General features: G+C 34.1%; 2 protein-coding genes across 2 annotated transcripts; both read left to right on the forward strand.

Annotated features, from left to right (window-relative positions):
* The first annotated feature begins 397 nt into the window (after positions 1-397).
* On the forward strand, positions 398-3,741 carry LOC149381266 (2-oxoglutarate-dependent dioxygenase DAO-like). Its single transcript, XM_089601017.1, has 3 exons — positions 398-895; positions 2,787-3,102; positions 3,287-3,741. The coding sequence occupies exons 1-3, from the start codon at positions 534-536 to the stop codon at positions 3,539-3,541; spliced, it is 933 nt and encodes a 310-aa protein (XP_089457143.1). The 5' UTR covers positions 398-533; the 3' UTR covers positions 3,542-3,741.
* Positions 3,742-7,355: 3,614 nt separating this feature from the next.
* LOC149381267 (MAK16 protein-like protein) lies at positions 7,356-10,665 on the forward strand. Its single transcript, XM_089602115.1, has 9 exons — positions 7,356-7,503; positions 7,626-7,735; positions 8,568-8,686; positions 8,779-8,876; positions 9,112-9,199; positions 9,289-9,426; positions 9,520-9,655; positions 9,964-10,070; positions 10,329-10,665. Exons 1-9 carry the CDS (start codon positions 7,442-7,444, stop codon positions 10,380-10,382), a joined length of 912 nt encoding a protein of 303 aa, XP_089458241.1. The 5' UTR covers positions 7,356-7,441; the 3' UTR covers positions 10,383-10,665.
* The last annotated feature ends 2,493 nt before the right edge of the window (positions 10,666-13,158 follow it).

Here is a 13,158-nt window from a genome sequence, read left to right on the forward strand (position 1 = left end):
GAAAAAATGGGCTATTTCTTTAACTAAATGAAACTTGGACTATTGCCATAATAAGAAGTGTAAGATAGACTAGTGACAACAAATTTCACAAAATATATATTATTGTTCAAGTGGGCGAGGATACTTTTGGAAACATAATTAAATTTTAGGTGGAGTGGATGATTCCACTCATTTACATAAACAATGGTGATTCACTAAAATAAATGAATAGCCATTACCTGGAATCATCATTCTCGTCCTTTTAAGCAAACCAAATAAAATATTCCATTCCATTCCATTCCATTCTCCTTCCTGAAAATAGTGGCCATCCAAACATGCCATTAGATTCACGAGATTTTTAATAAGGTCTAAACAATCTATAATATTAACCTGCCTTTATTGACCAGTCGGTAATAACAATCTATAATACAATCTATAATATTAACCCGCCTTTATTGACCAATCCAACTTCATAAAGGACATGAAACTAAATTGATGAAGCCGTAGGATATTAAATAACATCACAGCGATCAAAGCCACGGAGAGCTCGAGAAATGGACAGCGATAATGAGAAGAAGACAATAAGCATGATTCCATTGATTGACGTGGGGCGATTCGGAGACCGCTCGGATTCGTACGAGAAGCTGAGAGAAGCTTGCGAGGAGTGGGGGTGTTTCAGGATCTGCAACCACGGAATTCCGGTGGATTTGATGGTTGAAATGAAGGAGGTGGTGAGGTGTCTCTTGGACCTTCCGGTGGAGATCAAGCGCCGGAATGCTGATGTCATCGTCGGAAGCGGATACGAGGCACCGTCGGAGATCAACCCACTTTACGAGGCCTTGGGTCTCTACGACTTTGCCTCTCAGGAGGCTATTCCCACCTTTTGCCGCCAATTGGAGGCCACTCCTCGTCAAAGGTATATTTACTAAATTGTTTGGAAAAATGTTACCAAGGTTACATTTAATAACTCTAATTAATTGGATTCTTATTCCTCGTCTCTAACTTTATGAAATCAATTCATTATTAATTATCCAACATATTAGAGCCGACATCTAAATGAAAAATGAGAAATAATTAATGATTCAGAATACGAGTTATTACTCGTTTTTCTTAGACTTGGTGAAAATAGATGCAAAACGACATGTATCTAATTTACAAAAATTATAATACATAAAATTTAATACATATTGATAATTGGACTTGTATATAGATTTCTCGCATCGTAAACTAGTGGCAACATTGGAAAAAAAAAACATGCATTCAGGAGTGTTTCCTACATTTTATACTATCACAAAATTTAGCCACATTTGTACTTTCTATATAAAAAAAAAAACATTTGAAACTAATTAATTTAAAAAAAACTAATATTTTTAGAAATTTGTAACTAACTAAGTCATCTTAATCTTAACGTTAGGGATTTAACCAACGTTTAGAAAGTTATGTGTAAATAACCAAATGTATGAGATGACATTTGGAGTAATGAGTTAAAATTTCAAAAGTGTCATTAAATCAATTTAGTAGTTTTTTTTTTTTTTTTTTTCTAGATTCGTCACTTTCTCTCTATTTTGATTTTGAATTCGTCACTTTTTCTCTCCTACTTTTTTTCAAACGTTTTTTTTCATCCAAACTTCAAAAATCCATATGTATCTCATCTAAACTCGAAATTGAGTGATTCCAAATCCTACGGATTTGTGACGCCGAGATCTTAAAAAATAGACCCATTGTGTTGGATGAAAAATAAATGGGTCCATTCAAAAATAATTTTTAATGTCATAGATGTAGAAAAATCACGTTATTGTCTTAGATATGAAAATAACTGAAAATTTTCGGAAATCATGTGGAAATAAATGGAAATTTATCGAATATTTTTTGAAAAGTCATTACAAACACATGTAAACATGATTTTTCATCAAAAACAATAGATCTATTTTTAAAGATCTCGGCGATACGATCCGTAGGATTCGAAATCACTCAATTTCGAGTTCATATGAGATAGATATGGATTTTTGAAGTTTTTTTATGAGAAATAAATGTAGGAAGAAAAGTAGCAGAGATGAGTGACGAATTCAAAAGCAGGAGAGATAAAATGACGAATTTAAAAAACTAAGATCATAAAAGTAATTTTTATTAGGTATCACTTATGCGACATAGGCTGCTTGGCTATTTTTCCAAAAGTTTGCAAATGTTGGCTATTTCCAAAATATGAATATTTTTGTTGGCTATTAAACTACTGTCTCCATATTTTTAAGTGTTTAATTCAAAGCTAGGTGTCAAAATATTATTTGAGTCATTAAATTTTTTTATGTAAATATAAATATACCAATTTCAAAAAATATTAAACGAACTATTGAAACCTAATACTTAAATTACTATTATTTATCAACTTTATAATTTCAATGGACTATTTAACTATAACATTCTTTAAGTCCCTGTAAGACAAATAATTATTTACCTAATCTTCAATGGACTTTAACTTAAAAATTTAACACTTAGATAAACTTCTTGGTCTTTGATTTAAATGCCTTATTTAGAAAACATAAGCACGTGATATCAAATTTTACCCGTTGTCTGAAAATTAGTTCATAAAAAAACAGTTTTGCCTTGTCACAAAGTACATATTTTTATCTAACTCCTATTTGTCGTGATGGTGATGCCTAATGTTCCTTTTGACTTATGATTAGTCTCGGAATATTATTGAGAAAGAGTTCCATAATGCATGATTTCACCAAATTATTGTCACTCTTCATATAGCTACAGAATTCCCAAGCAACTTCAATTGATAATATTCTCATATATATATTGACCAGAGAGGTAATAGAGAAGTATGCTAAAGCAGTGCGCAAGCTGGCTGTAGAGATTGCATGTAAGTTGGCGAAATGCTTAGGAATAGAGCGGGAGTTTTTCAAAAGTTGGCCTTTTCTATTCAGGATGAACAAGTACAACTTTAATCCCGAGTCCATGGGCTTTTCCGGCGTACGAATCCACACAGATTCAGCGTTTCTCACCATTCTCCAAGCAGACGAGAGCGTTCGAGGTCTCGAAGTTATGAGCAAATTCGGTGAATTCGTGTCCGTTGATCCTTGTCCCGGAACTCTCATGCTTATTCTCGGGGACACAGCTAAGGTACCCCTTTGGTACTCCTGTTATTTTAAGGTCATATCTAGCATATTAAACAATTATATAATGAAGCAAAGAATAAAATTGGCTTGGAAATAATTTATTGTTTTCAATCCTTTTGCAACTTTTATTAATGATTGTAAAACTTAAGTAAGTCACAATGACGTATTATCGACTGTGTTTGCAACAGGCATGGAGCAATGGAAGGTTTTGCAATGTGATACATAGAGTGCAATGCAAGGAAGCTAAGATTAGGGTATCTATAGCTTCATTCCTATTAGGACCAAAGGAGATTGATGTAGAAGCCCCGATTGAGTTGGTCGACGAACAAAACCCACGTCTCTATGCACCTTTCAAATACGAAGAATATAGAGTGCTCAGAGTATCCGCAAAAATGACTGTTGGTGAAGGACTCGAGCTTGTACGGGTATCTAAAAAAATTTAGATACGCACACACGAATGGCACCGTTTGGCATAACTTTGCTTTTGCAAAAACACTTTTCAGCTTTTACTAAAAACTATTTACCAAGCACTTTAAAACAATAGAACTTTTAGAAATTGCTAAAAGAAAGCTTAATAAGCTAAGGCAAACACAACCAATATCTCACAAACATGCATAATTTTGAAAGACTAGCAACCTATTAGTTTTATGGTCTTAGTACATGTGTTGGACATCCTTTTTTATATGATTTAACACAGATTTTCGGCCACATGTAAGGCACGATCTTTGATTAAACATGGTAAAGAATGTATACTAAAAAAAATAAATATAGGTTTGGCTCGAATCCGAGTAATGATTAACCAATTATTAATCTGATTAATCTGTTTTACTCCATCCATGAAATATAATAAATACATTCTACGATTTCTCCTTTTAATCCCTAATCCCAGCTTTCTTCCATAAAAGTTTCTAAATATCTCCATTATGGTCTCTTTGGAACCTAGAAAATTTGAGGCAAAGTTTAATTAATAAAGGGAAAAAGAAAATGCAAAAAAAAAAAAAAAATGGAAAGTTAGAATTCTATGTTGTGTTTAAAAGTCATGAAAGATATTACCAAAAGAAAAAAAAAATGATATTGAGAAAACAGACACAAATGTAGCCCCATAAATATTCATACATTGAATTTTTTTTTTCTTCGTAAAAAGGAATGAAACACATTTTAGTACCTATAAAACCAAAAAGAAGAAGAAGCAAGTAAGACACCACTGCTACACATAACTTTACACCATGATGTCGACATATAATAAAAAAAAATTCATGCAAAGTGAAACACGGCAGTTAATTTGCAAAACGGTTGCTCCAAAACAAGCATATAAACATCTTAGTTGCACGAAGGAAATGAGAATCCGTCGTGCAAAACAGTCAAGTGATGAATTTAGTCTGATTAGTTGGTTGTGTTTAAGTATGGGTATGAAGCATTTATTAAGTCTGAGTAGTTTGGTGTGTTTGCGACAACCCAATCTCGTGGAATGTCTTACTTAATCTAATTTTCTAAATGTTGACTAGTTTACAAAGTAGTGTTTGCTTTTTTTTTTCTTTTTTTTTTATGGGAAAGAGAAGGATTTCATTCCACAGAAAGGTTATCACAGTCTTTCGACACATGTATAGCTAACCACGTAGGAATAACATCCACCCAATCAGCTACAAATGAGTAGAGAGAAAAACGCTGATACCCCCGTCGTCTCAGATTCCCATTCGCCGGGGGATTTCAAGAAAAACCCTCCAAAGAAAGTGCTTTATCTTTCGGAGGAATATAACCGGATTGGACCGTGTAAATTCCATCATCCTCATAGTGCCACACTAGATCGTCACTTGCCCCGGAGACACCCAATGGGATTTTGAGAATGACCGATCCATGTCGTGGTTGTAAAATGCTGACTCAAGAACCACACAATCCCACCTCTCTCTTTAGAAGAAATTTGCCAACCGATATGCAGCCCTGCCTCCTCGAGGCCGCTCTAAACGCCACCTTCCTCCTTAGTATTTGCTAGTTACTACTTCGCTACACCACCAAAAAAATTCCCATCAAGTCTAGTGAACCAGATTTCAACAATCTATCCTAATAAATTTATGTTTCAATTATTATTTTTTTTTAGCAAGAAATTGTTGAAATCTATCTGCTCAACTCAAAACAACTTTCCATGAATGAAAGACAGAACCTTTGGTTTGGAAATAATTGTTTACTATTAGAGTTCCTATTGAATACAAGCAAATGGAAAACTTCAAATATGTAAAGAGAGAACCTTTAGGCTCCGTTTGGAACCCGGAAAATAGGAGGGAAAGGAAAATGAAAATCCCTCCTATTTTACTTAGGTTGTTTGGATTGAGGAAAATATGGTAGAAAAAAAAATGATGGAAAATGCAAGGAAAAATGTATAACTAAAATGAGAATTTCATTTTCTTTCGAAAATCAAATGGAAAATGAGAATCTCTCCACATTTTTGTCTATGAGGGGATCACATTTGTCTAGGGTAAAAATGTAAAACTTTTTAAAAATGGGTAAAAAATGTAAATAAAAAATTTAAGGGGGCCTAATTAAAAAAAATCATGGTAAAAATGAAAATTTTTTAAAAAATGGGTCAAAAGTGTAAATTTTTTAGGGTAAAAATGTAAAACTTTTTAAAAATGGGCAAAAAATGTAAATAAAAAAATTTAGGGGGGCTAATTAAAAAAAATCATGGTAAAAATGATTTTTTTTAAAAAAAATTGGTCAAAAGTGTAAATTTTTTAGGGTAAAAATGTAAAATTTTTTAAAAATTGGCAAAAAAATGTAAATAAACAAAATTTAGGGGGCTATAATTAAAAAAAATTCATGGTAAAAATGAATTTTTTTTTTAAAAATGGGTCAAAAGTGTAAATATTTTAGGGTAAAAAATGTAAAATTTTTTAAAAATGGGCAAAAAATATAAATAAAAAAAATTTGAGGGGGAGGGGACTAGAGCCCACCCTGGACTTGAGTTAGCTCCGTCCCTAGTCTAATCGTTACTTTCCCGTCAATTTTCTCTCATATTTTCTATGACTTTAAAACACAATTAGAATTTTGACTTTTTCTATTATTTTCTATTACATTTTCATTTTCTCTATTATTTTCACTTTCTCTCTTATTTTTCGGATTCCAAACGGAGCCTTAAAGAAAGAGGAAATTGGTTATACCAAAATCTCAACTATTTAAAGTTTTTTTTTTTTTTTTGTTGCTAAAACCTTGTTTCTAATTCTAAAATTATTATTATTTATTGACAAACTTATTAATAAATAACTGTATTTATTGAAAAATATGTCAATAAACAAATTTATTTATTGACAAACTTGGTTATAGGTTTAAAATTAAAAACACTAAAGTGATTTTCGTAAAAAAAATTTAAATGGTCATAATTTTGAAATTATCCCTAGAAGAAAATTTGAATCAGCAACACTAGCAAAAAAACATGTTTTAGTTTATATTTATTTTATACTTTTATCATTATTAATTTTTTTTTTGCATATGTTGATAAAAACAGAGTTATCTAGGCATAAAAGTCTGCCTATTTCGAAAATAAAGGCTGAATACTAGTAAAACAAAGGGAAATTGATAGCAATAATATCAATTACTTGTCATTTACCAAAAATCAACCAACATTTAAATATTGACACATCTAGTATCAAATATGTCATGGAATCAACCAGTTCGTGACTAAATGTGTCACGGAATCAACCAATTCGTAATCAATTTGGTATTAGATGTGTCAATATTTGGATTTTGGTTGATTTGGTAATTGCCAAACAAATAGCATTATTGCTATCAATTTCCCTAAAACAAAAGAGTAAATGACGGAAAAAAATACCTAAAATTTACGTTTGATACACTTAACTACTCATTTTTTTTACGACGACAAAAATACACAGTTATTTTATGTAAATATAGAATTGTGACACATGTATTTTCGTTAAAGATAACGGTCAAATGAGTAACGGTGGAACAAAAAACTATCATTAGATATTTTTGCCGTCGAAAAAAAAAAGAATAGATAATTAAGTGTATCTAGCGTAAAACTTTAAATACTTTTGCCGCCATTTCCTCAACACAAAAAATATATCATGGATTTTTAAACGACAAATATTAGAACAAAGGGCTTTTGTGATAAGAGCATAAAATAGAGGGGCTATTTAGTTATTTGAGCAAAATGTAGGGTTTTTAATGATATTTTCCATAATAATATCACTGTTCGGGAAATTCGTCAAAAAAAAAAAAAAGAAGAAAAAATATAAAGGTACAAAGCCCTAAACCCCCAATCTCTTACTGTCTGGACCGCCTCGTTCCCGAATATCTGAAAGCTGCTCTGAATCGCCGTATTCGTCTGATCAACGATGCAAAATGACGAGGTCATATGGCAAGTCATCAGGCACAAGCACTGCAGTTTCATGGCAAAGTCTATCTCTTTCTCACTCCCTCTCTCTCTCTATGATTTATACTCGATACTCAAAATTTCAAAGTCCCAGAAGAAAATTTCAGGTGATTGAGTTTCTGTTTGTCATTTTTTTCGGATTTCAGAATCGAGACTGGAATTTTTTGCCGGAATCCATACAACTTAACCGGAGTTTGTAACCGAAGCTCGTGTCCTCTTGCCAATAGCCGATATGCCACCATTAGAGACCACGATGGTATTTTTTATTTTATTTTTATGCATTTTCTGTTGCCTTTTCTTCATGGTTTAGTGGGTAGTAACTTTGGTGCTTATTTAGAACGACTGATCTTATTTAGAAGCTAGTTGTTTTTTTTTTGTTTCTTTGTTCTCGAATAGCTAGCTAAGTCTCTGTATAAGCTTATAAAGGAGTGAAAGTAAATAAAATTAGATGCAATTTGTAAAGTAACATCACCGAGTCTTTGTAGTTTTACTGGAGAAGATTGGTTTGAAGAGTATAGTAGAAAAAGAGTTGCTCGCACGCTGTGAATTTTTATGAAGACTAAAGTCCTAAAAATTCCAGTTCACTGCGTATAGAACTGGGACGAATCTTAGGGTTCAGATTAATAGTATTTGAGTCAGTTGACTATCCAAATGAACTTGGAACTTCTACTAGAACTATTTATTGGGCTGAAGAATCTTTGGTAGTCATGCATAAAGGCTGGTGAGAAAGTGAAAAGACAGAAGAGTTCGGAGTAATTTCAAGAAGAGGAAGAATGATGGGTAGTTTCATTTAATGAAGTAAAAGGTGTTTAACATTATAATATGGGATTTTGTTTCTTAAATAAAAATTGTGATATGAGAAATACCGTTGTCAGCAACAAATCTAAGTCATCTTAGTATATATAATGAAGACGAGGAGCTTATAAGGCTCAAATAACTTGATAAAACTCTTCAACTAAAAATGGAATTATAAAACCTCCTAGTCTCACTCTACATTAGTAGCATGTTGAGCTTAAAATACTTTAATCTTGCTGCTATGTGTAGGATTTTCCGTGTTATTTGATGTATTAATATTTGGCGCTTTGCAGGGGTCTTCTATCTTTACATGAAAACCATAGAAAGGGCTCATATGCCTAATAAATTATGGGAAAGACTGAAGCTACCGAGGAATTATGAAAAAGCACTAGAACTCATTGACAAAAATCTGGTATTAAGATCTAGATTTATTATTTATATATGAAAAAGAAGCCACAATGATCATATAATGGCTAACGTCTGGCTCTCTTTGTGGACCCACAGATGTATTGGCCTAAGTTTCTTGTACACAAGACTAAGCAACGGTTGACCAAAATGACTCAGATGCGAATTCGGATGAGGAAGCTTGCTCTTAAAACAAGGTCTAAATTGGTTCCCATGTTATTTCTGCACCTGGTTCGCTTTATATAATACATATATATATATATATATATATATATATATGTATATATATGTATGTATTCAGCTCATATTTTAATGTACTATTGAATTATCATCGTGTAATGGGGTTTGTGAAGTGATGACATGGTTTATGCTTGGTGGGTTTTGCTGACTGTTCTTTTGAGATTGTTCTCAAATTGTTTGTTCTGTTAACAGGGAGAAGATAATGACAACACCAAGAAAAGAGAAAAAGAGGGAAGCCAGGAGGGAAGAGAAGGCTGAGAAAGCTGCTTTATTGGATAAGGTTTCTAAATCATAATTATCAGTAGTAATGTTCATAATGTAGGTGTTATGTTGAATACTTCTCACACATGGTTTGTGTTCTCTTTGCAGAGTATTGAAACTGAACTATTAGAACGTCTTAAGAATAAAAATTACGGTGACATATACAACTATCCTGACAAGGAGTACAAAAAAGTTCTTGAAATGGAAGAGATGCTGCTAGAGGGTAAACACCAAGAAGAAGAGGAGGTACCTTCTAAAATATATACTGATCTTTGACCATTACTATCGAAATTGTTAAGAGTTTTGGGCTCAGCTCAGTGCATTGGATGTGAAATGCAGGAGCCGGAAATAGAGTATATCGAAGGCTTCGATGAACTTGAAGAGGAAGATGATATGGAAGATTTTACTGGCTTTGGGATTGATCAATCTCATGCTGAGGATGACGTTGATGATGATGATGATGAGGATGACGAGGGTAAGCAGATTCTTCCCTTTTATGTTAGACTCGCCTTAGTGAAACTGTGATTATGATTATATCTGTCCCCTAAAGTCCTTGCATCAGACTAGTGTAAAAATGCAGAAGCCAAAATGCCAGTCTTGGAGGGGCATGTCCATAAATGGCTCACTTTTAGATTATTGCTTATAAGAGTGTTTGAGAACATTATCAGTCAATTACCCATTTGCTTTAAAGAGAAAAAGGAAAGGGGTTTTAAGATTTTTATTACAAAGTAGAGTGACATTTCGGTTAATTTGTATTTGAAACTACAAAAAAAAAAATTGCAGTTGGAACAGACGATGAAGAGGAAGAGATAGGTCACCACAAGAGAAAAGAGTCTGTTGCAAGGCACAGGAAAGATGAAAAACTGAAGAAGCCAAGGGTACTTGTTGAGGTAATTTTTCAAATTGTCATTTATTACCCAAGTTTAGTACAATAACCCCATTAGTCATCATTGCTCTATTCCCATAACTAAATTTCTTTGAGAATATAGTTCATGTTCCGTGCTCCAGTGGAGATACAGAAACACCTATTTTTTTTACTAGAATTCCTCAGTACTGTATTGTTTTGAACAGAAAAAGTTATGTAATTTGCTTTCTTATTATGGTGTTTAGAGTGCTTCTCCTTGGTATGATTTCGTGTGTTTTCTTAGGTTGAGCGTGAAGATAGTGGTGGAAGGAAAAAGACGACTCAACGTGTTAGCTAAGGAGAGTATAAGCTGGGACCCGAGATCAAAACTGATTATTTTTCCCATAATTTAAGGGTGAGAGTTTTGTTTAAAGCATTATCTAATATTGTTACTAGGTAATTTAGTTGTGCGTCACACATGTACTCTAAGAGGCAGAGGGGTTCGTAGAGGATCTCTTTTCTTTTATTGCAACATTTTTAGCATATGGACAAACCATTGTTTCCAATTTTGATAAATTAGCATCCGAAATTTAAGATGAAGTTTTATTTTTGGTGGAAATAATGAGCCTTTTTAGTATTTATATTTTATTGTGCTTGCATAGTGTTAAACTTCAGTCAAATCTAGACATAAATAAATAACACCTACTTTTGTGCAATAAGATAAATAAATAAATTTGTGTAGAGGTCAAATTAAAAACTTGAGGTCCTTGTATGGGCGGCATACGTATGCAATAACAAGGGAAAACGTCAGACGAGATTCCAGACTAGTTGCTTCAATATCTACGGAATAGGAAAAATGGCAGCATAAATCTCTAAATTTTACGTTGGCCTGATACAGTTTAGGTCCAATTTTTTTTTTCTTGGGATTATTCCTATTCTATTTTTATGACCTTCACAATAATTTTTAGACCAAAATCAAATAAATCCAAATTAATCCTAAATTATGACTACCTTTTTTTTAAAGTACAAAAATAACCTAAACTTTATTGACATTTTCTTTTCTTTTTTATTTTAGTATTTGACTTCAGTTTGTATTACTTTATAATTTTGTATTACTTTTTAATTTTGGACCACTTTTGTCAATCTTATCTCTCTTTTCCTATCTCTCTCTCTCTCTCGTGTTCAACAACTTCAGCTCTCTCGTGTTCGTCTCTCTCTCTCTCTCTCTCTCTCTCTCTCTCTCGTCTTCAACTCGTCTCTCTCTCTCATCTTCAACTCGTTTTTCAGTGGCTTCATGCTCAAGGAAAAAAGGTTTGCTCTCATTTTCGTTCACTTTGATTATGGAAAAAGTTCGCCATTTTCACTTTTGGGTTTATAGGTTCTCATGAAAAAATGTTTTTCGTTCTACTAGCGTTTTAGTCGTTGAATTTCTGTGGTCTTTGAAGTAAAAAAAATAATGAAAGAACGATTGAGAATTATGAAAAATCTGGAAAATTTTTTGAAAATTTCTGGGACTTCGTTGAAGATTTAGTGACTGTTGAAGTTTAGAGAGAGAGAGAGTCGAATCTGGAGAGAAGATAAAGAAAGAGAGAATCGGAGAAGAGAGAGAGTGTTCCGAGACTTTGAATATTTCTTATATTTGATATTAATTTGTATCACATATTTATACATATGGTGGGTACAAGAGAGAGTGTAATAAATACATGTGTAATAACTACTTCTATGAAAAAGAGAATAATAAATATACACAGAGAGCAAGACATATGAAATAACATGAGAAATAAATGCGACAATTTCCCATGTGGAATGAGTTCCAAGGAGAGGACTTCCGAGGCAAGCTCGACGCGGAAGGGCGAGCGGACTGGCGAACTGGCGAGCTGGATTCCAACACTCCCCTCAAGCTTGACTATATATGTTGAGGAGGTCAAGCTTGCTACATAGCTCGGAAAAGGTTGCTCGTGGAATGACTTTGGTGAGAATGTCGGCGAGCTGATGACCTGACGGAATGTATTCCATATCGATTATTTTTTCTTCAATCTTTTCACTGATGAAGTATCGGTCGATTTCGATATGTTTTGTTCTGTCATGATGGACTGGATTTTTGGCTATGCTGAGAGCAGCTTGATTATCGCAAAATAGCTTGATTGGACCTTCGATGATGATCTTGAGGTCGCCGAGAACTCTCTTCAGCCATATGCCTTCCTCTTACTCCACTTGCTAAGGACCTGAGCTCGGATTCAGCACTACTTCTTGAGACAACGGACTGCTTCTTGCTTCTCTAGGTAACAAGATTTCCCCAGACGTATGTGCACATGCCTGATGTTGATCGTCTGTCTGGAACATATCCGGCCCAGTCTGCATCTGTGAATACTTCGACACCTCGACTTCGTCTTTTCTTGAAGGAGATACCAGTCCCTGGGGCAGAATTGAGGTATTGGAGAATCCTCATGACTGCATCCATGTGAGTTTCTGAGGGATTATTCATGAATCGACTTACCATACTCACTGCGAATCCAATATCTGGTCTCGTGTGAGTTAGGTAGATGAGTTTTCCTACGAGCTGCTGAAATCTTTCTTTGTCGGTGGCGGCCTCGTTGGTGCGAGCTAGAAGTTTCACATTGGCATCCATCGGAGTGTCAACTGGTGTGCAGCCAAGCATGCCAGTTTCTTTGAGGAGATCAAACGTGTACTTGCGCTGGGAAACAGAGATGCCCTTTTTTGATCGAGCTACCTCCATGCCGAGGTCCTTGACTTCGAACTCAGATGACAAAGTTTACTTCAGCCTCCTGATCTCTTCCAGGTCGTCTCCGGTGATGACTATATCGTCCACATACACACTAAGAATGGTGTGCTTGCCTGATGTTGATCGTCTGTCTGGAACATATCTGGCCCAGTCTGTATCTGTGAATACTTCGACACCTCGACTTCGTCTTTTCTTGAAGGAGATACCAGTCCCTGGGGCAGAATTGAGGTATTGGAGAATCCTCATGACTGCATCCATGTGAGTTTCTGAGGGATTACTCATGAATCGACTTACCATACTCATTGCGAATCCAATATCTGGTCTCGTGTGAGTTAGGTAGATGAGTTTTCCTACGAGCTGCTGAAATCTTTCTTTGTCGGTGGCGGCCTCG

Source organism: Urtica dioica, chromosome 11 (genome assembly GCF_054948205.1).
Source record: "Urtica dioica subsp. dioica isolate 48M chromosome 11, U.dioica_male_clone48M_v1_H2, whole genome shotgun sequence".
In the NCBI taxonomy this organism is placed as follows: Eukaryota; Viridiplantae; Streptophyta; class Magnoliopsida; order Rosales; family Urticaceae; genus Urtica; species Urtica dioica.